General features: G+C 39.4%; 3 protein-coding genes across 5 annotated transcripts in view; 1 reads left to right on the forward strand and 2 right to left on the reverse strand.

Moving 5' to 3' along the window:
* Pbld (phenazine biosynthesis-like protein domain containing) overlaps positions 1-252 on the reverse strand; it is a 46,331-nt gene extending 46,079 nt beyond the window's left edge. The window contains exon 1 of the mRNA XM_013017053.1: positions 62-252. The gene's annotated coding sequence lies outside the window, so the exon portion shown is untranslated. The remainder of the gene's footprint in view (positions 1-61) is intronic.
* Positions 253-309: 57 nt separating this feature from the next.
* On the forward strand, positions 310-10,610 carry Hnrnph3 (heterogeneous nuclear ribonucleoprotein H3 (2H9)). 3 transcript variants are annotated; one of them, XM_013017138.1, is made up of 11 exons: positions 316-389; positions 3,467-3,540; positions 5,290-5,424; positions 5,916-6,054; positions 6,567-6,751; positions 7,186-7,272; positions 7,451-7,566; positions 8,678-8,813; positions 9,098-9,193; positions 9,291-9,383; positions 9,485-10,610. In XM_013017138.1, exons 3-11 carry the CDS (start codon positions 5,313-5,315, stop codon positions 9,559-9,561), a joined length of 1,041 nt encoding a protein of 346 aa, XP_012872592.1. In that variant the 5' UTR covers positions 316-389; positions 3,467-3,540; positions 5,290-5,312; the 3' UTR covers positions 9,562-10,610. The 3 variants fall into 3 exon arrangements, with proteins under 3 accessions (XP_012872593.1, XP_012872592.1, XP_012872594.1); XM_013017139.1 differs by lacking the exon at positions 3,467-3,540 and having other exon boundaries at positions 310-389; XM_013017140.1 differs by lacking the exons at positions 316-389; positions 3,467-3,540 and having other exon boundaries at positions 4,796-5,424; positions 6,567-6,706.
* A 2,361-nt stretch (positions 10,611-12,971) lies between these two features.
* Positions 12,972-22,436, reverse strand: part of Rufy2 (RUN and FYVE domain containing 2) — a 30,086-nt gene continuing 20,621 nt past the window's right edge. The window contains exons 11-17 of the mRNA XM_013017055.1: positions 21,253-21,274; positions 20,096-20,345; positions 17,272-17,401; positions 16,250-16,344; positions 14,365-14,413; positions 14,149-14,226; positions 12,972-14,067 (exon numbers count right to left, since the gene is read on the reverse strand). Coding sequence (XP_012872509.1) covers positions 13,924-14,067; positions 14,149-14,226; positions 14,365-14,413; positions 16,250-16,344; positions 17,272-17,401; positions 20,096-20,345; positions 21,253-21,274 — 768 coding nt within the window. The 3' untranslated portion in view covers positions 12,972-13,923. The remainder of the gene's footprint in view (positions 14,068-14,148; positions 14,227-14,364; positions 14,414-16,249; positions 16,345-17,271; positions 17,402-20,095; positions 20,346-21,252; positions 21,275-22,436) is intronic.

Genomic DNA, 22,436 nt, shown 5'->3' on the forward strand with positions numbered 1-22,436 from the left:
GGGGCCGCTCGCCCGGGCCTGGCCTCCCCCCCGCGGCCTCCCCTTCCCTCGGCAGGGCTACCTGGGCTGGCAGGACTGCGAGTGACTTCTGACGCAGATTCCCGAGATGAGAGAGGCTGGAGCTGGGGGAGGAAAGCCAATGGCGACGGAGGCTCGCGACTCCCCAATCCAGGACAAAGGAGGCAGCCGAGCCCTTTGTAACTCCGCCGCCCGGCGGCGAAGGTTTTTAAGCCCGGCGCGGCCGCGGCGGGGCGGGCGGGGGAGGGGGCGCGCTCTGCCCGGAGCTCGGGTCTCCGGGGCAGCTAGATAACAGGAAAAGCCGCTCCGGGGAGGAGGACGGGACGCTTAGCCGGCCCTTAGAGTCCAGATTTGGAACTTGGAGCAAACGAGTACGTACTCGCCTGGCAAGGGCGTGCTGTGTTTTTGGTTGGTGTGACCTCGCGGTTGAAACATTTTTTAAAAAGGCTGCCCGTGTCCGAGCGGCAGCGAGGGGGGCTTCTGCTGGGCCTGGGCCTGGGGCTGGGCATCCATCCGAGTAGGCCGCACGGGCCCCGGGAAGTACGCCACCGCTTCGTGAACTTTGGGGCGGGGCGGGTAGTTGAGGAGTTTGTGGTTTGGCACCGTGGATTAGAATTGGTCTTTCGCAGTTTACAATCGGTGATGACAAAAACTGTGCACATATCAAGAAGAATATAGTGTGGTAGGTTTTGATAGTAAATTCCGAAGAGTTCAGTTTGGAGTAGTGATTTGGTTTTTTTTTTTTTTTTCCCCTTGGCATGACGGCTGTGAGCATAGTGTAGCTAAGTTTTTTTGTTTGTTTTTAGTATAGGCTAGAACTGTATTTTGAACCCGTGATAAGCCTATTAAGCAAAAAAGTATAAGCCTAATCACGTGGGGGGAGGGGGGTGAATGGGTCCTCAGAATCAGGACCGTGTTGGTAGCTTTCTTGGAGACAACACAAAAGGGATAGGTAAAAATCTGAGAATGTTTCCAGTGAAACACTTAAATCTTTATAAGAAGTCCTACTTTGCAGCTTTAGGAAAAATAAACTTTTCTTTAAAGTTGCTGCCTGTTAAATGTTTCATGGTGCTTTGTCAAGATTGCCAAGGAAGTTTACCAAATTTTGGTTTAAAAAAAAAAATCCACAAAACAGGTTTTTAGTGGCCTTCCAAAGGACAGGTAACCTAGAAATGCCATCAAGCAATATGACAGGACTGAGCTTTCCTTACTGGATTAGATAGACTGCGGACTTTTTTTTTTTTTTTTTTGTCGGTCGTGGGGCCTGAACTCTGGAACTCTGGGCCTGGGCACTGTCCCTCAGCTCTTCAGCTCAAGGCAAGCGCTCTACCACTTGAGCTACAGCGCCACTTCCGGTTTTCTGGTGGTTTATTGGAGATAGGAGTCTCACGGTCTCTCCTGCCCGGGCTGGCTTTGAACCGCGATCCTCAGATCTCAGCCTCCTGAGTAGCTAGGATTACAGGCATGAGCCACCAGCGCCCGGCAACTGCTGACTTCTTATCCTGCTCTCTTGTTCATCTTTTCATCTATCATAATTGAGGAAATTTATCTGATTGCCTTGTCTACCATCTTTTGTCCTCCCTTGGAAAACAGGTTTTTGTATTCTATACTTAAAATCTCCATGTTAGAGTCATATATTTTAGTTAACAGATGATCCTTAGCAGTTTTGTTATACAATTTACATGTAAAAATACACATTTCAGTGGGTTTTAGTACTTTCCAAGTTTTCAAACTATCACTACCTTGTAATTTGAAAAACAGCCTTCATTCCAAAAAAACAAAAATTGTCTGTTAGCAGTTATGCTATATTCTGACAGGCTCCCTTGTTTTCAAGACTCAGGCAACTTCATTCCACATTATAATCTGGACATGTGTTGGTGTAATACAATAGTTTTAATGTTGTTGAAAAGAAAGGTTGAGGTGGATTATCATCAATAACTGATTAGTTTCTGAGAACTTTGAAGTGCAACAGCATCTACATTGATTGCCTTCAGATTTTTTTAAGTAGAATACATACTTGTTTTCTTTTTTTTTTTTTTTTTTGGTCCGGTCGTGGGGCCTGAACTCTGGGCCTGGGTGCTGTCCCTCAGCTCTTCAGCTCAAGGCTAGCACTCTACCACTTGAGCCACAGTACCACTTCCGGTTTTTTCTTTTTTGCTTATGTGGTGCTGAGGAATCGAACCCAGGGCCTTGAGCATGCAAGGCAAGCGCTCTACCACTGAGCCAACTTCCCAGCCCATACTTGATTGTTTTCATATGAACTTTCTCATTGGTACAGTAAGATTGAAAATCAAAACTAGTTTGCTTTCAAATATTGTGAAGATTTTTTTCAATAAAGATAAATGATTTTTGTGTTTGCTGAAATACAAATGGGTATATTGAGTTCACCTTTATTTACATGGAAAGAAAATGGAGTAAGCTTTTCATTAAGAAGTATACCAGCACTCCTGAGCTGGAGGCAGGGGAATTCAGGCTAGTCTAGGCTGTACAGCAAGATCCTGTCTTCAGAACAAAAAAGAAATGTCAACACACCACACTCTTAAGATCTTTGTGAAGAGTTTAATGAGAAATTAATGCTTGGTATAACATCCGTTCCACTCTTTCCTCTTGTTAAATCATGCTTAACAGGAAATAACTGGCTTCTTGGGTTTGTTGCTATTTTTCTTTTAAGAAAAAAAACTTAAGGAAGTAGTAGATCTCTTCAAAATATCCTGACTTTTGTTCCCTGAGTTTTAGGACCTCCTTTTTCAGAGATACTTGAGTAGTATTAAGCTGTAGAAACATTTTGTTGACTTTGGAAAACGTGTTTTGCTTGTCCTTCCTCTGAAGACAGAATAGTTTTTTTTGTACTTTAAGGTTCAGATATTTTGTTGGTGGTGTATTTCCTTCATTTCATAGAGCTCTTTAAATCCCATCAATCCACCCCCCCACCCACCCCCCACCCCGCCACCCTCAATGCTTAGCCTGAAGCAAACCAAACACATTAAATAACAACTCTGAGACGGATGTACTTACTGCTTACTTTATAACTGAACAGGCTTAGAAGTTGTAGCCAGTGAATGGCAGAGTAGGGATTCAACCCTGGATTTCCTTTCTCTTAAGGATTTGTATTTAATTTACTTGTGTACTTAAGAACTTTAAAAAAAAATTTTTTTCTTCCCATTTTTGGTTCTTTGACTAGAGCTGGACCTGGGACCTTAAGAAATAACAAAGTGCGTGGGGAGTATAAGAGGAGGCACAGAAATGGAGGGAGAATGGGTGGACATGCAGCAGTGGTACTCACTGGACACTGTTTAAAGTATACATCTTGTGGGTGAGGCTGGAAGGGGAAAACTGGGAGATGAGCAAAGAGGTGACATTGTCCAAAAAGCAATGTACAGTTTACCTGACTTAGGTAAGCCCTCTGTACATCACCTTTAATAATAATTTTTTTAAAAAAAATTTAAAGGAATAACAAACAAACGGACTGGAAGGGGGCAGTTCAGTGAGGCTCTTTAAAATCTTTAGTACATCTGAACACAGGTGCGTGCTGAAGATAGTAGAGATTATTAGTTACTTTTGAGAGTTTCTTCATTAGCTTATTTTAATGCATAATGAGTTCCAGAAAAGAAAACATGACCCTTCTGATGCTCTACTAACAGTTGCACTGATAATTAGATAATGTGGAATTAAGCAGGAGTGAATAGATAATTAGATAATGTGGAATTAAGCATGAGTGAATAGTTATTGTTGATGTAAAATATCTTTAAGCATAGTGAAATCAAGTGAATAAATTGTTTTGATTACAGAGGAGGTGGTGGTGGTAAGGGGAACGTTTGAAATATTCAGGTGAGTAGAATTCCTACAGCTGCATAGTGAAATGTAAGGTGTGGTAAGTTTCTGCAGCTGAAGGACTTCTGCATTAGGCTATTGAAAAAATGTTTGGAATTTTAAAAGGAAAGATGGTTGCTTCTGGAGAAGAGAACAGACTTGAGTGGATGGGTTCATTTTGGAGGCAAAGAAGGGTCAGTTGCTGTTTTGTATTTTGTGAATGTATTTAATAAAACTAGGTTTGTTAAAGTAATAGACATAATGTGTGTGTAGTGATTTCACAATAGGTGAGCTTTAAAAATACAGGTACAGCTGAGCACCTTTAATCCTAGCTACTTAGGAGACAGATCTGAGGCACACAGTTCAAAGCCAGCCCATGCAGGAATATCTGTTGAGACTCTCATTTCCAGTTAACCACCAACCTGAAGTGCTACTGTGGCTCAAGCTGTAGAGTGCTCACCTTGAGCTGAAGAACTCAGGGACAGCACCTAAGCCCAGAGTCAAAGTCCTGTGTCCCACTGAAAACAACAACCAAAAAACCCCCAGATACTGTTTGAAGCGTTTTTGAGCTGCCTGGCTTGAATTCTATATCTTCCTGCCTCTGCCTTAAAAGTGCTGGGATTCCAAGGCATGTCCCATCATGCTTGCTTTGTGGCATTCAATTTTTAGCATCTTTTTTTAACCTTAATTTTAACTCATGTCATTTAAAACTCTGCTTGAGTATTTAAATTGGACTTAAGAATCAAAGCCATGCATCAGTGGCTCTGCCTGTAATCCTAGCTACTCAAGAGGCTGAGATCCGAGGATTGAGACTGGAAGCCAACCTAGTCAGGAAAATCCGTGAGACTCCTTATCTCCAGTTAACCAGCAAAAGGCCAGAAGTAGAAGTGGCTCAAGTGGTAGAGCGCTAGCCTTGAGCAAAAGAGCTCAGGAACAGCGCCCAGGCCCTGAGTTCAAGCCCCAAGACTGGCACCCCCAAAAAGTGAATATTTAAGATTCAAAATCAGTAATGTATCTAATAAATTTTAGGCTTTTATAATGCCATTTTTTCCCAAAACAGGTACGCAGTGCATTTTTATGGACTCAATATGAGTGGTGGTATTACATACAACTTCTAAACTATAAAAGTTTGAATTTGCATAACCTTTCACATAAATAATAAAATGAAAAAGTGAAAACTTAAAAAGATGATGAAAGGGCTAGAGTTGGCAGTCATGGTTTGAAGAATCTGAAATTGCCAGTTATCCAAGTCTTAAAAAATCTTAGCTAATGTAATATTTAGTCTTGGGTTTTACTGCTTGCTTTGTAACCTCAAGTAGAAAGTTGGTAGAATATTGTGTTGTGGTATTGTTATCGGAGTCACTTTAAACTTATTTTTCCTCTTGTGATACTTCTGAAAGGTGTTTCTTGAGAAGAGTATATTTTGATTGACTGCTTTATGTGCTTGTCTATTTTTTATAGCATTTAAATCAAACGTTATTGAGATGGATTGGGTTATGAAACATAATGGTCCAAATGACGCTAGTGATGGGACAGTACGACTTCGCGGACTGCCATTTGGTTGCAGCAAAGAGGAAATAGTTCAGTTCTTTCAAGGTACCTCTAGTATTAGTCAAAGTTCAGTAGCATTTTAATTTTATTATATGTGACCAATTTTTAATTTGTACAACTCATTTGATTTTGGAACTTTTAGATTGTTAGGTTATACCTTAAAATCTGAAATGTGCTCCAGTTTAATACATTCAGTACAGAATGCATAGAATGTGTAAAACAATGTACAGTGCAGTTAGTTGAGAATAATTGTGATGAGATGAGCTATGAATTAGCATTTGGAGCATAGTTGCATTTGATTTGTAGCTTTGTCCATGTAATATAGGTGGGCTGTAGAGTGTAATTTGAAAAAACTGGTGGCAAATTTTTTTATTTAATCCAGTAATATTATGGGATGTATTATGGGGTGATGGGAAACTAAGCTTTTTTTTTTGTTTTGTTTTGTTTAGACTTGTTTTAAATATTTGATTCAGATGGGAATGTTTCAGCCTTTAACACTGTTCCCCTTGATGGGGTTATTTGTCCTTGGGTTAAAGGGTTGGAAATCGTGCCAAATGGGATAACATTGACGATGGACTACCAGGGGAGAAGCACAGGGGAGGCCTTCGTGCAGTTTGCTTCAAAGGAGATAGCAGAAAATGCTCTGGGGAAACACAAGGAAAGAATAGGGCACAGGTGGGGATGGAGAGTTTGGGATGGTGTTAAATTTTTATTTTTGGGGGTTGTGGGTCACTTGCTTAAATGGGGGGGTAACCATAACATTTTTCTGGGGTAGTTTAAAAGAATTGATAATTACCTAAATTTAACATGGAAACTACAGATTTGGGGGGGGAAATGATGCTAATAGTTGGCTTAAATTAAAAATTAGATTGTTTCCATTTCTTGGTAGGCTGTTGATAAATACTTGTTCTATAATCACGTATTTTCTTTAAACATGTATCATGTACAAACGGAAACAAACTAAAAGTATATTTGAATTTATTGCTTTCAAATGACTCATTTGTCTATGTAAAACTTAAATATTTAATTATTTAAGTTTGGAGGTATAAAATGTTGATTTATGGTGTATTTAGGCAATTTAAATTGGGTTATATATCTAGATGTAGAAAAAAATGCATTTTGCCCAATGTCTAATTTATTCTAATGCATTTGTGCTGAAACCTGTACCTTAAAACATTTTTAAATAGGTATATTGAGATCTTCAGGAGTAGCAGGAGTGAAATTAAAGGATTTTATGATCCACCAAGAAGACTGCTGGGACAGCGACCAGGACCATATGATAGACCAATAGGAGGAAGAGGGGGTTATTATGGAGCTGGGCGTGGAAGTATGTATGACAGAATGCGACGAGGAGGTGATGGATATGATGGTGGTATGTGTATCTAATGAACAAAGGTTCTGTTGTCATTTTCTTAATGTTCCTGACACTTTGTCAAGAAATACAGAAATGGCAGTAATTTCAGTACCTACTAGGTTTTAAAACCTGTTCATGAGTTCCCATGGCTAGCTGTGGGACTTGATTGATGCACATATTGACACCTAGAAAACTTAAATAAAAATGAAGATAATTGGCACTTTTCTTTTTGTACTGTAAAGATGAATATAATTTACATGTCATGACTGAATTTGTCCTTTTAAAGTTTTAAATCTCAAGGGGCTAGCTGCTTTGTATGTGCTAATTTGGGATTTGCAAATGTGAAATGGCGAAAAAGGCTAAATAAATTTTACCACAATGTGATTTGTAAACTAAATTGTAAAAATACCCTCTTGGAGTGGTGTTCATGTATTTCTCCTTCAATTACATAGGCTATGGAGGTTTTGATGAGTATGGTGGCTATAATAATTATGGCTATGGAAATGAAGGCTTTGATGACAGAATGAGAGATGGACGAGGTAAAATATTTTCATTTTGAAGTAAATTTTACTAAAGTTTCAATGGTAATATAAGTGGCTTGTATAACTGAGCTCAGGCATCTTTTGGTGCATTCCTTTATAGGACTTTATACCTTGCATATAACTTCCTACCTGTATCCATAATGGTTTATAATCTTAGCAAAATTTTATTTCCTAGGTATGGGAGGGCATGGCTATGGTGGAGCTGGTGATGCAAGTTCAGGTTTTCATGGTGGTCATTTTGTACATATGAGAGGGTTGCCTTTCCGTGCAACTGAAAATGACATTGCTAATGTGAGTAACTGTAGTAATAAGTCGTTTTATATCAGTACCTCACAATTCTGCTTGAATTATGGCTGTGCCCCACCATGCCTGGCTAGTTTAGAAACATCTTTTCATTTTAAATTTAATATAACCTACTTATTTTATTTTTTCTCTATTATCTTGCCAGTCCTAGGGCTTGAACTCAAGGCCTGGGCACTGTCCCTGAGCTGCTTTTGCACTCTACCACTTGAGCCACAGTGCCACTTCCAGCTTTTTTTGTTTATGTGATATTGAGCAATTGAACCCAGGGCTTCACTCATGCTAGGCAAGAACTCTTACAACTAAGTCACATTCCCAGCCCAACCTAGTTTATTTGAAAGGCAATGAGTTGTTTGCTTTTTTTTTTTTTTGGTCAGTTATGGGGCTCAAACTCTGGGCCTGGGCTCTGTCTCTGAGCTCAAGGCTAGCACTCCACCACTAGAGCCACAGCGCCAATTCCTTTTTCTGGTGGTTAATTGGAGATAAGAGTCTCAGGGAGTTTCTTGCCTGGACTGGCTTTGAACCTCAATTCTCAGATCTCAGCTTCCAGAGTAGCTAGAATTACAGGCATGAGTCACTGGCACCAACTGTTTGCTTTTTTTTTTTTTTTTTTTTAGTGGGTAGGAGGAGGAACTGAGTTTAAAGTCTGGTCTTCTTGCTTGCTAGGCAGACATTATCAGTTGAGTCATTTGCCATTAGTCTTTCATGTTTTGGTTAATTTTGAGATAGGGTCTCACTTGTTTCCCTGGATTGGCCTGGACTGCAATACTCCTATAGCTGGAGTGGCAGATACTTGCCACCAGGCCTAGATGGAGTCACATATGCTCTTTTTGTTGTTGTTCTAGTCGACCTCAAGCAGTGATTCTCCCAATCTTTGCCTCTCAAGAAGCTAGGATTACAAGTGAGCCATCAGCACCATTCAGCACCATTTTTCTTAAGTGGGTAATTATGTTCATAGGATCTTTTTAATTATTGCTAGGCAAATAGGGCAACAGAAGGGTTTGTTCAGGGTTTATTCCAATGAACTGAAGAATCACGGTAAACTGGTAACTTTCAATAATTGAAATAAAAAGGTGAGTAACAAGTGTTTTGTTTTATTTAGTTCTTCACACCACTAAACCCAATACGAGTTCATATTGATATTGGAGCTGATGGGAGAGCAACAGGAGAAGCAGATGTAGAGTTTGTGACACATGAAGATGCAGTAGCTGCCATGTCTAAGGATAAAAATAACATGCGTAAGTGTTTTCCTTGCCATGCTGTCTTATTTCTTGGATGTTACCCAGATTACAAAATCAATTTCTCATTGATTTAAATAGATGTAAGAGATGTTTTACATTTAAGTAGCTATGGCACAAGTATAAAAGCACTGAGAACTCTTAACTCATTTAAACTTTAGTGGTAATAGTTGACTTTTCATATCTAATCCTGCTTTCATTTAAATCTAGGTAATTGATTTTTTTTAAGTTTTTATTGAGAAATTTGATCCAGTGTCTTTTTCTATCCACCTTTTTCCTTTAAGAACATAGATACATTGAACTCTTCTTGAATTCTACTCCTGGAGGTGGCTCTGGAATGGGAGGTTCTGGAATGGGAGGCTATGGCAGAGATGGAATAGGTATGTAATTTTTTTTTATGGAATAGATATGTAATGCTTTTTAAATAAGCAATGTTAGCTACTTGACAATTCTCAATTATTATTATTTTTTGTAAAGATAATCAGGGAGGATATGGATCTGTTGGCAGAATGGGAATGGGGAACAATTACAGCGGAGGATACGGTACTCCTGATGGCTTGGGCGGTTATGGTATGTATGTGTAGTTTGGTTTATGTTAGTTCCCATAATATAATGCCTGTAATTAAAGGTGGATGTTACTTTCAGCATCTTAATGGTTTTTTTTTTTTAAGGCCGTGGTGGTGGAGGCAGTGGAGGTTACTATGGTCAAGGTGGCATGAGTGGAGGTGGATGGCGTGGGATGTACTGAAAACAAAATGCACCAACATACAAGTCTTAACAACACAGCATCTGGTCTACTAGACTTTCTTACAGATTTAATTTCTTTTGTATTTTAAGAACTTTATAATGACTGAAGGAATGTGTTTTCAAAATATTATTTGGTAAAGAAACAGATTGTGATGGGAAAATCTGTTTTCTGTAGGTTTTATTTGTTGCATACTTTGACTTAAAAATAAATTTTTATATTCAAACAACTGATGTTGATACTTTTTATATATAGCTATTCCAAAAGATGTGCTGCCTTCATAAGATTTGGGTTAATGTATTTTACTGTTAGCTCTATCAGAAGTTGTATAGTGTGTAACGTTAGAGGATAATGGTTAACTTCTGAGTAAACAGCAAGCTTAATAAGCAGTATCTGGCATAGAGCTTTAAAAATTAGTGAAACTTCTTTTAATTTCTCCTATACAACACTGTAAATATAAACCTTAAAGATGAATTGGGTGGCTTCAGGAGCATAATTTCAGCTAATACTATATTATTTTTAGAATATCATTTATTAGACAAAGCTACCTGAATTTCTTAGTATGGGTAGGTGTGCTGCAAATTTAGCCTTAGACTAGAGTAAGATCCCCCTTTTGACTGAAGTACCAAAAATGTTTCTAAAAAGATTTGTAAGTTAAGATGTCTTAGAGTAGCTAAAGGTTTTTGATGACATAAGAATTCAATGCAAGTATGTGGCTATGTACTATAGAAAGTGTACTTCACACCTGTATTTTCAGTTTCTCACATGACTCTAAAGTGTTTTATAAAATGTAAAAGAAATCCATGTCAATTAAAATAATCCTTCAAATGGATTTTACATCTAATATCAGCTTTGAGTTTTAGTTGAAATACTATATAGAGCAAGGAAAAGGTGCTTTTTACCTCTTTTTGTCAGTATGGCGCTTTTATTTTCCAAATTGACTAATGGGTCAAAGTGAAACCTGTCAATGTGAATTCAGTTATTCAACTTGTAACTTGTTTTTGCTAGAAATGTTATTCATGTAATAAATGTCAATGTGGGAGACAATAGTATCTTGTCTGTCCTAGAATGTTTTTTGTTGGCTACTGAATTGGTAGAAAATACTATAGTGGTATCTAAGTTGAAGATTAATAGACAAAGTGATTCCAAAGGAGTGATTTCTGGAGTTACAAAGGAAGTATTGACAGCTGGTGTAGGAGCCTATTGTCCTTTGGCATTGCTGTTTTGTTTTGTCCAACGTGGAGCTTGAACTCTGGGCTTGGGCATTGTCCCTGCGCTTTTCAGCTCAAAGCTAGCACTCTACCACTTGAGCCACACAGCTCCACGTTCAGTTTAGGGGCAGTTTATTGGAGATAACAATCTCATGGACTTTTTCCTGTATGGGCTGGCTTCAAACATGCTTCCTCAGATCTCAGCCTCCTGAATAGGATTCTAGTCATGAGCCACTGGCGCTCGTGATTTATTTTTTCCTTTTATATTTTCTTTTGATTGGAGACTGAAATCAGGGCTTCTGTGTTCTAGGCATTTAGAGCTCTGCCACTCAGCACAAACATTGGTATTTTCCCTAGGAACTGCCCTCAAATTGTTAAAAGCAGTCAAAGTATAAAAATGCTAGAAATAAATATCCTAAAGGAGGCTAGTTTTTCCAAATTGTTTTATAAAACTCACGTTTTATTTTTAAAACATTACAGGTTAGAATTACATTAGCAATTCCTTGGCACCGTGATCACATCATCATGGGTATTGTCTACGTAAAGGAATGGCATGAAGTCTGTTTTGAAAAGCAAAAGTAGTGTACACAGGTACATAATTACACAATAATTAGGAAAGTTTTGCAGTAAAATCTAAAAATATTATGTTTTTGTTTTCATGGTCTGGGGAATCAAACCCAGGGCCTTACACATGCTTAGGCAAGCACTATGCCACTGAGCTGCATCCCTAGTCTATAAATGGCTTTTAAGTAAGCTAAAACTAAACAGCCAAGTTACACTTTTTCAGAACAGCTGCCTCAAAGAAAATGAACCTAAGATGTAATGACGTCATTTAGTGAGAAAGTTTCAAAAAGTGACTAAAAGTCATGGTTTATTTGTTGTAAATCAACCTTGGAATTTAAGCAACTTACTTTGTGTTTGTGTGTGTAAGTGCCATTCCTGGAGCTTGAACTCAGCCTGGGTACTGTCCCTGAACTTTTCTACTCAAGGCTAATGCTCCACACTTGAGCCACAGCTCCACTTTTTTTTATGTGATTAATTGGAGATTAGAGTCTACGGACTTTCCTGCCTGGGCTGGCTTCAAATTGTGATCTCAGATCTCACCCTCCTGAGTTAGCTGGGATTATAGGCGTGAGCTACTAATGCCCAGCTCTTGAATTACATTTAAAATTCTGAAGTACATAATAAAAAACATTTGAAACTTATGTTTACTAATTTTCAGCAGTCATAAAAATGTTATTATATCTCATCAGTACAAAAACAGTTCAAGAATATAATTCTATTAAGGACACATTTCTGTCCATATTCGAGAAAGGATATGTTAGATCTAACTGAAATTGACCTCAGAAGCTCACTGGAAATTTATAGGTTCTGGAGACAGTAGACCTTCAAGTAAAACACTAGTTTTTACTTTGGCAATTTAGAAAAGCATCTTATACGCTAAGGGGAAAAGAAGCATCTATGATTAATCATAGATGTAATAATGCTCCTTGGAATGTAAAGTTTCTGTGTTATTCTTGGAAGACTCAAAAGTGCATAGCTGAAAATTAATACACAAAGGATTCTAAATGGTGGTGTGACTACAGAAGTTAACAATAGAAATTCTTAGGATGCTACAACAAAATAGTGTTCCTTTAATCTAAGAAATGGGCTGGAAGCCACCATTTTCATTTACCCAATACCAATGGTAGACTAGGACAACATTTCTAAGAAATAACTCCAATGGGAATAGGACGTGGGTGCTGTCCCTCAGCTCTAAAGCTCAAGGCTAGCACTCTACCACTTGAGCCACAGCACCACTTCTGGCTTTTTCTGCTTATGTGGTACTGAGGAATCAAACCCAGAGCCTCTTGTATACAAAGCAAGCACTCTACCACTGAGCCACCTTCCTAGCCCAGAATCACTCTTCTATGTCGTTCCAAGGGAAAGAATTTTTTCCCCTCATTTTTATTTTTATTTTATTTTTTTGTCGGCCATGGGGCTTGAACTCTGGGCCTGGGCGCTGTCCCTCAGCTCTTCAGCTCAAAGTGAGCGCTCTACCACTTGAGCTACAGCGCCACTTCCGGTTTTCTGGTGGTTTATTGGAGATAGGAGTCTCACGGTCTCTCCTGCCCGGGCTGGCTTTGAACCGCGATCCTCAGATCTCAGCCTCCTGAGTAGCTAGGATTACAGGTGTGAGCCACCAGCGCCCAGCTCCCCTCATTTTTAATGCTTAAGGAGAGAAACTGGGTTTTGTTCCCCAGCAGCATGTGCATAAAACCACATTTCCTGAGGGATTTATGTTTTCAACTTTGAATTGGGATACTATCCCCCATTCCGTGTTAAAAAGCAAAAAAGCATCTGAAAAGACCTATCCCAGTAACTTAAGGTGAAAGGATGGTTTTGTTTAACAGGGGAAATGTTAAGCCAAATCAATGTCCCTTATAATCCCACCAGCATATGAAACTGACTTAAGACCAAAAGGAAATGACATAGTATAAAATATTGGTTGTTTCTATTGCAAATAAGGGAAGGGTGGGGGGAGAAAAAAACACATCAAATACTTACGTTGGAATCCTGCCGAAATGAAAAGCCTACGGGCTAGATGTGGTGGCATATAACCCCAGCACTCAAGGCTGAGGAACACAGGATGGATGATCCTGTGTTAACAAAGATGGTGTGTTGAGATCTTGTCTCATAACACATGTTGAATTGGGACATAAATTCTTCTAAAAAAGTTGATACATTTCAGTCTTGCTCTGAGAACTGTGAAGCTTTAAAGTGCATTAAGAGAATTACAGGCACCATCAAATGCCAATTTGACAGAATTCAGAAGACAATCTGAAGCCTTATTTTTAAGAAGGCCTTTACAAGATAAGGCAAATGTGTGTTCACTTCTGTCTGGCTTTCAATGGACTTAAGTTACATGATTGTTCTGTGTAATATTAATTAGGCTAAAGTTACTCCAAAACATGCTGTTTAAAATTCTGGATAACAATGGAAAAAAGTAAATATCAAGTCATCCAGCTTATGATTCCCAAAAATTAAGTCGAGAAGATAAACTGGTACCAATACTGACTGGAAGCTGCTTAGAGGGGCTGATGTCTGCACACCTTGCACACATGGAATATTCATTGCAGGTACTGTCATAGAGGAAGGACTTAGTTCTGGAGTTTTATGGCAAGTTAGATGAGCATCTCTGAATGAGTAATGCATGACAGGAATCACAGACTCGTACTGGCTTTGGTGAAGAAGGCAAAGGCAGTTCGTTGTCAGAGCAGGCATTACAGAAAATTTCCCCACAGTTTCTACAGTGGTGCTATTAAATGGAAAGAGAAAACTGAATGAAATTTTAAGTCATTTTTGAGCCAAAAAATTTTGGACTCCCTACCTCTCTTACCTTTCTCTTAGAAAGTGAGAATTCCTTTTCACAAAGCTTACAATGTGTTGCTTCTTTGTCTTTCAGCCAAACCAGTCCCTAAAGGGAAGAAAAAAACCAGGGCATGTGCACTGCCACCAAGCAACACCCTTAGCCCTAAAATGCTTCACATTTATACAGGGTATTTGTAAACTCACACCAATGGGTTGAGCCTTCTTACTTAAAGCATCTACTCACCTGCAATGCTTTGTTGGCTTCTTTTATATCTTCTATTTTCAGTTTGGATCTAAAAGGGTTACAAACAGGTACAAATTTTAGTGCACATTTTTAAATATGACTGCCTAGTAATTAGGTGCTGGGTTTTCATAAAATATGAAATTATACACACTATTAGATCCTAGTGATTGTGTCTGGCCAGAACAATGTCATTCTCCTATGTCTTTTGTTTTGGTGAACTTAGCTTTGTGCTTGCTAAGCAGGCACTTTACCACTTGAGCTACATCTCTAGCTAGCACTTTATTATGTTTTAGTATTAAACTTTTATGATCTTAAGGTAAGTGGTTAGTCTTCACATAGTCCCTGACACATATCTGTCACACGAGTCAGTGGGAAATAAGGTAATGATACACAAGGTATGGCTCAAAGTGCTTAGTAAATGGATGGCCAAATTGGCATCAGAACTACAATGCAAATTGTTCTTTGAAAACACTAATTGGAGCCAGGTGCTGGTGGCTCACGCCTCTAATCCTAGCTACTCAGGAGGCTGAGATCTGAGGATCACAGTTCAAAGCCAGTCCTGACAGAAAAGTCAGTGAGACTCAACTCCAATAACCACTAGAAAACCGGAAATGGTGCTGTGGCTCAAGCGGTAGAGTGCTTGCACTGAGCTGAAGAGCACAGGGACCAGCGCCCAAGCCTAGAGTTCAAGCCCCACAACGGACAAAAAAAAAAAAAGAGAAAAAAAACTAACTGGGCTGTGATGTAGCTCATTGACAAGCAAGTGTAACATCCCAGTACCAAGAGACAAAACAAAAATTTTTTTAAGAAAAAAGAAAAACTAGGAACAAAAAAAAGCCTTGTCCCTCCTTTCCCCCTTCCCCCCACCCCTTTTTTTTGATTGGGGATTCAGGGCCTGGGTGTTATCCCTGAGCTCTTCAGCTCAAGGCTAGTGCTCTACCACGTGAGCCACAGCGCCACTTCTGGCTTTGTTTATGTAGTGCTGAGGAATCGAACCCAGGGCTTCATGTATGCAAGGCAAGCATTCTACCACTGAGCCACCTTCCCAGCCCTCCCTGAACATTTTTGGTCAAGGTAAAAAAGGTAGAGCATTATCTCTACCACTTAAGCCACAGCTCTACTTCTGGCTTGATTTATGCTTAACTGGAAGTAAGATTCTTGTGGACTTGCTGCCCAGGCTGGCTTCAAACTGAAGTCCTCCGATCTCAAGCCTCCTGAGTACCTAAGATTAAAGAGGTAAGCTTCCAGTGTCCACCTAATAGCTTTATTCTTTAGAAGCCAAGTTTCCTTCATGGTTCTAGTAAATTATAATACTGTTCCTTATGCCCTTGGAAATGAGGCTTAATACCTCCTAATGGAATCTCATCTTCAGCAACAATTAAATCCCTGTTCTACTGTGATTTCTACTGAGTTGAACTTTTACAAATGGCATGCACCCATATATATGATGAGATGCTTACATTTAGCTTTATTTTGAGGTTGGCTAGAGACTTAAGATGTGATTAAAGTATAGGTCACTGTAGATTTCTTATTTCTGCTTTTCTATATTAAAACAGATAGTCCATGCCTGTTATACTTTGGTGGTGGTGGTCGTGTGTCTTGAACTCTGGGCTTGGGCTTGGACTTGGGCCTGGGCGCTGTCCCTCAGCTCTTCAGCTCAAGGCCAGCACTCTACCACTTGAGCCATAGCACCATTTCCAGTTTTCTGAGTGGTTTATTGGAGATAAAGAGTCTCATGGACTTTACTGCTTTGGCTGGCTTTGAACCACAATCCTCAGATCTCAGCCTTCTGAGTAGCTAGGATTATAGGCATGAGCTACTGGCACCTGGCATTATAAGACCTTTTTATAGGAGTGTACTTGTTGAAAAATAAAAGAGAAATTACTCGCTAAGTTTGTTGCCAAGTTCTTGAAGAGCTTGTTCTTGTTCATGATATATTTTCTTCAACTGCTGATTTTCATCCTGGAGGTTAAGAAATTCCTTCAAAATAAGACAAAATGTAATTTAAATTCTACGCATACTAACTTGAAAAACATATTCTTAGGTTATTTTGGCTTTTTAAGTCAGCCTTGCTATATGGTCCAAGCTGCCCCCCAACTCATGATCTTCCTCTTAGCCTTCCAAGTACCGCCTTTCTTTACGCCTTTTAATAAGAAACACAACTGACGAATGGCAATGGGTGACAATGATCAAGATGCACTGGATTTACAAGCTCACATGTTGAACTGAAACTCTCTTGTACAGCTACTGAAAGATAATAAAACAGAACTCTTTCCAAAACTGTGTGTGTGTATGTGTGTGCATATGCACATGCTGCTCCTGGAGCTTTAACTCAGACTGGGAACTGTCTCTGAGCTTTTGTGCTCAAAGAGAGCACTTTAGTTGGGCTAGTGACTCACACATGTAATCCTAGCTATTCAGGAGGATGAGATCTGAGGATCACAGTTCAAAGCCAGCCTGGGCAGAAAAGTCCCTGTGAGACTTATCTCCAATAAACTTATCTCCAGAAAAAGTCAGAAATGGTGCTGTGGCTCAGGTGGTAGGCTCAGGGACATGTCACACCCAGGCTCTGAGTTCAAGCCCCAGGACTGGAAAAAAAAATAACTACCATTTAGGCCACAGCTTCACTTCCAGCTTTTTTGGTGTTTAACTGGAGATAAGAGTCTCTCGGACGTTCCTGCCTGGGCTGGCTTCAAACCATGATCATCTAATCTTTATCTCCTAAGTAGCTAGCATTACAGACATGAGCCATCCAAGCCTGCCAAACCTCTTATCAACAATTTTCCATTCACTTTAATCTTCTGATACTTCCAGAAATAACTAGTATATACTGTTTCTTCATATAAATGTACATTTTTAAGTTAACAGTTGTCATGATGCAATATTTAAAGTTTTACCACTATTTACTTTTTTAAGACTAATGATTTGTTGGGTTTCATGTCTAAGATGAGATAAGGCATCTTTCTCCTTTTGAAGATCTTCCTGCAAAGTCTGCCTCCATTCCTTCTCAATCTTCAAGTCAGTTTCCAGTCGCACCCTTGAACGACAAATGACACACAGAGCTCAGTGCTATTTCTCACAGAACAGTTGTATCCCTTCATATAAGCATCTTATCTTTTCGTTGATTATTTCAGCCTCTAAATAGGATTGGAGATACTTTATTTCATAAATATTTCTTGATAAGTTCAGGATTTTCAGCTACAAAATACCCTTCTTACTCATTTGTCATTTATTACATATACATAAATAATACATAATGGAATGGCAAATGCCATACTGTAAAAACTAGTTACATCTTGGAAATGGAACTAGTGAAAACAAGGGAAGGTGGGATTTTTGTTATTGTTTTGAGACAAAGATTCTTTTTGTAGCAGGCCAGCCTCAAACTCACAGTCTTCCTGCCTCGTTTCTGGAGTGCTGAGATTATAGGCATGTGACCTTATACCTGGCTTAGGGTGGGGTTGTATCCCTATACCATGTGAACTTTTTTACAACAAACTAAAGAATTACTCTGGTATAATTATTGCTGTTATCAGAATAGAAATCAACTGGGGCAAAGTGCTAATTTACAGATTACTGCTAGAAGCTGACCAGTATCAGGATAGATCTATGAGCAGGCCATCTTAGGAGAAAAGTCCATGCTGCTTAGAAATACTAATTCTACCTCATTCTAACAAAAGTAGTCAAAGTACTACATTTTAGATTGATCAAAAAAAGTCTTTTTCGCTGGGCACTGGTGGCTTATACCTGTAATCCTAGCTACTCAGGAGGCTGAGATCTGAGGATCGCTGTTCAAAGCCAGTCCAGGCAGAAAAGTCCACAACATTCATCTCCAACAAACCACTCAGAATACCAGAAGTGGCACTGTGGCTCAGGTGGTAGAGCACTAGCTTTGAGCTGGAGAGCTGAGAGACAGCGCCCAGGCCCAGAGTTTAAGCCCCACAACCAACAAGAAGTCATTTTCAAAATTATTCTTTGCAAGTGGATAGAATAATAAGGGTACATATACTGATAATAGTTCAGAATAGGTGTTGAAGAGCCCTAAATCTATAAATGCCAATGTACACAGAAAACATTCTCCCCTGAAATAATGTAAGGCATGCTCTGACAAAAGGTCCGAGGAAAAGACAGTCTAGTAAGAGAAAATTTTTGTGTGTACTGGGACTTGAACTAGAGCCTGGGCACTGGGTCCCTTAGCTTTTTCACTCAAGGCTGGTGGCTTTACCACTTGAGCCACAGCTCTACTTCTGGCTTTTTGCTGGTTAATTGGAGATAAGAGTCTCATGGACTTTCCTACCCAGGCTCACTTATAACCAAATACTCAGATCTCAACCTCCTGAGTAGCTAGGAATACAGGCATGAGGCACCGGCGCCCAACTGCATGTTCTTTGATGACAGTTCTTTGGTGTTAAGTTCTAGTACTCCATATCTAATGGCCATCAGATTAATATGGAACAAAACTGGGGCACAGGTCCTTGGAAAAGTGCTAGTCTAGTACATATAAAGCCCTGAACTCAAACCTTAGTGTTACTGCAACCAAAAACAAAATTAAATTAAAAATAAATAAAAATAGGGGCTGGGAAAGTGGCTCAGTGATGAGAGTGCTTGCCTTGTATGTATGAGGCCCTGGGTTCTATTCCTTAGCACCACATAGGCAGAAAAAGCCAGAAGTGGTGCTGTGGCTTAAAGTGGTAGAGCACTAGCCTTGAGCTGAGGGACAGTGCCCAGCAGAGTTCAGGCCCCACAACCAACAATAAATAAATAAAATCTCCTACATATGACAGCAAGACATAGCTGAAAGTACTCAATAAGCAATAATGAAAGTGAGGGGCTGGGAAGGTAGCTTAGTGGTAGAGTGCTTGCCTTGCATGTATGAGGCCCTGAGTTTTATTCCTCAGCACCATATAAACAGAAAAAGCCAGAAGTGGCACTGTGGCTCAAGTAGTAGAGTGCTGGCCTTGAGCTGAAAAGCTGAGGGACAGCGCCCAGGTGAGCTCAGGCCCCCCCAACTGACAAAAAAAAAGAATAAAAATGAAAACATCACAAATTTTCAGTTTTTGTGTGGAACTGGGAATCAAACATAAAACTTTGGGCAAATGCTCTTACCACTAAAATATATCCTTAGCCCAAATTTTAATATTTTTTTTTTTTGGTCAGCTGTGAGGCTTGAACTCAGGGCCTGGGAGCTGTCCCTGAGCTCTTTTGCTCAAGGCTAGCATGCTATCATATTGGGTCATAGCTCCACTTCTGGTTTTCTAGTGGCTAACTGGTAAGAGTCTCAAGGATTTTCTTGCCCAGGCTGGCTTTGAAGTGGTATCCTCAGATGTCAGCCTCCTGAGTAGCTAAAATTACAGGCATGAGCCACCAGTGCCTAGCTAAATTTTTAGTTTTTAAAATGAACATATTAGCCAGTATCATTGGATAAATAAAAAAATTTGTATTTTATTATGGTGTGCAAAAAAAACTGAGGGGAGGCTGGGAAGGTGGCTCAGTGGTAGAGCACGAGCCCTGGGTTCCATTCCTCAGTAACCACATAAGCAGGGAAAAAAAAGCCGGAAGTGGCGCTGTGGCTCAAGTGGTAGAGTGCTAGCCTTGAGCTGAAGAGCTGAGGGACAGCGCCCAGGTCCAGAGTTCAGGCCCCACAACCGGACCCAAAAAAAAACCCAAACAAAAACTGAGGGGAAGGGATTATATCAATAGAATTCTTTGTTTCTAAGAGTAAACTACTCACAGCTGTTTCTCCTTTTGGGAAATTTGTTTCTGCAGACTGTCAGATTTACTGAGGCATTCTTGTCGATATTTCTCATCCTCATCTTCAGCTTCCACTTGCGCCTTCTCTGCTTGCTGCAATCTGGTGTAATTCAAATCAACTTTGGGTAAAACTGAGGCTAGAACTAGGGTGTAAAAGGGTGAAGAAGACAAATAAAAGAAAAATGGGGAAATAGAAACATTTCTAAATGAAAACAAAGTTTGGGGGGGAACTCACAAACTCAAACGTGAAAGAGCCACACAATGTCTAGAAATCGGTTTGTGATTTTTTTTTAATACAACATATAATATGCCCAGAATACTATCTTTAATTTTGTTTTATTTCTTGTTTATAATTAACAATGTAAAGCAATACAGCCTTTACCAATTATCTAGAGCATAATGAACGGAATTTCAAAGTATAAGTATGTGTGTTAATGGAGGTTTTTTTGCTTTGTTTTTTTACAAAATCAAGAAAAGCAAAATACTTCTGTCTGCAGTAGGTGGAGAAGGCCCCAGCTATGTTCTAATAAGGGGTGTAGGCAGGAACGAAGGGTGTTGCAAGGCCACAAGCAAGACCTACAGATACTCCACGTAGTAGTGGAGTCCTTCCTACACATCTTCACGCTTTTACTAATTTGGTCAAAGATGTATATGTGTATGGATGCATATTTGAAAGATTCAAAAAGAATTTAGTGCTAGTTGGCATCATTCTCTAGAGATCATTTTCCTTATCACTGAATATTAGGCATTAGGTCAAAATGTGATTTTTCAGTTTTTCTATTTTTACTTGTAAGCCATTGCTTTTCCTCAGGCTTACTTCCATTCTCGCCTTGCTTGGCCATCAGATTTCTGAGACTTAACCTCAAGGTTCCCTAAAAAAATAGTTTCAGGACAAAAATTCCTGCCTCTTTCTTTCTGCCTTAAAATCATACTAATGGGGTGAATTTCACTTATCATATGACTATGTATGACTTCAAGATAATGTTATCTATAAGTTTAAATTTAAGGCAGTGGGAAGGAACCCAAGCTCTTCTCTAAGTTACCCAAAGTAAAATAAAAGTGAGTGAGGTAGGGCTTGAAGTTGTGCTATCCCATAGGGCTGAGGGAACTGGAAAATTGAGATGCTAACGCACATACCAATAGCCAATCTGGGTATAAACTGTTTCAAAACATATTAGCAAATTCAGTAAGGGAGCCATCAGGCAAAGAGCGGGGCTAATAGGGGGGAAATATCTAAGCCAACACAATGTGAAACCAAAGGTTAACTTAAACTTTTTTTTACACTTTCCACCAAAAAGCTAAAAAGGTAAAATTGCATTTGAAAATCCTGACCTCTACATGGTCAATAGTGGAATAGGCCTCGTGCACGAGGCCCATGGAATGTACTGGGATCTAAGTGCACATGCTCTGCTTGCTGGCAGCGTGCTACCTCAGCAGCTGACCCCAAAATGGAGAGGGAGCCAGATCCCTTTAGAGTATTTAATAGCATAAATCCTTTTCCATTTAATACACTATAAAATTATGGGTTCTCTCAGTCTGTTTAAAAGATGTGCAGTCTTCAGAAAGATATATCTTTGACCAGTTTGTACTGGTCCTGTCTGTCACTGCCAGCACACTTCACCAACGACATTGCAATTGTCCTAGTTTGAGTTAACAGATCGTTGTCACTTCATAATGGAATGGACAGAAATCAAAGACAGAAAAAAGGTAATAAAGATGTCCAAAATGTAAAAATGGGGATAAAGAAAACAAAAGAAAAAGAAAAAAAAGAAGAAAGAGGATGTCAATAAAAGAATATTCATGTCAATAAAGCATTAATAGTTATGTTTTTAATAAGTAGATTCAAAAAAAGCAATGGTAAGACATATGTTGACATCAACATGACAAGGCAATGGAAATACATTACATTTTCCAACAATCAAAGTGAAAAATGCCAATCTGAAACAATTCCACCAAAGCAAACTTCCATCTTGGGTAAGGCTGTGGGTCTGTGCTCAGAGAAAGCAAACTGAACTGCTTCTCCGAATACCTCTTTCCTGGTAGAGAGCAGTGAGTGGAAGAGTGATGATCACAATGCAGGGAACAGATAGGCTAATCCTCATATGGTTTCTACTTTTCATTTTTCCACTTTTTGAAAATGTGTATTTGTTTTATATTATAGGTAGAACCACAGGAAATTACTGTTATTAGGTCTTTTAAAAAAAAATCTAGGGGGGCAGGGGGAGAATGGGAAGGGATGGGAAGGGGAAACAAAGGAGGAGGCTACAATGCTTGATAAGAAATGTACTCATTATCTTGCCCATGTAATTGTAACCCCTCTG

This window comes from Dipodomys ordii, unplaced genomic scaffold (genome assembly GCF_000151885.1).
Source record: "Dipodomys ordii isolate 6190 unplaced genomic scaffold, Dord_2.0 Scaffold34, whole genome shotgun sequence".
NCBI lineage: Eukaryota > Metazoa > Chordata > Mammalia > Rodentia > Heteromyidae > Dipodomys > Dipodomys ordii.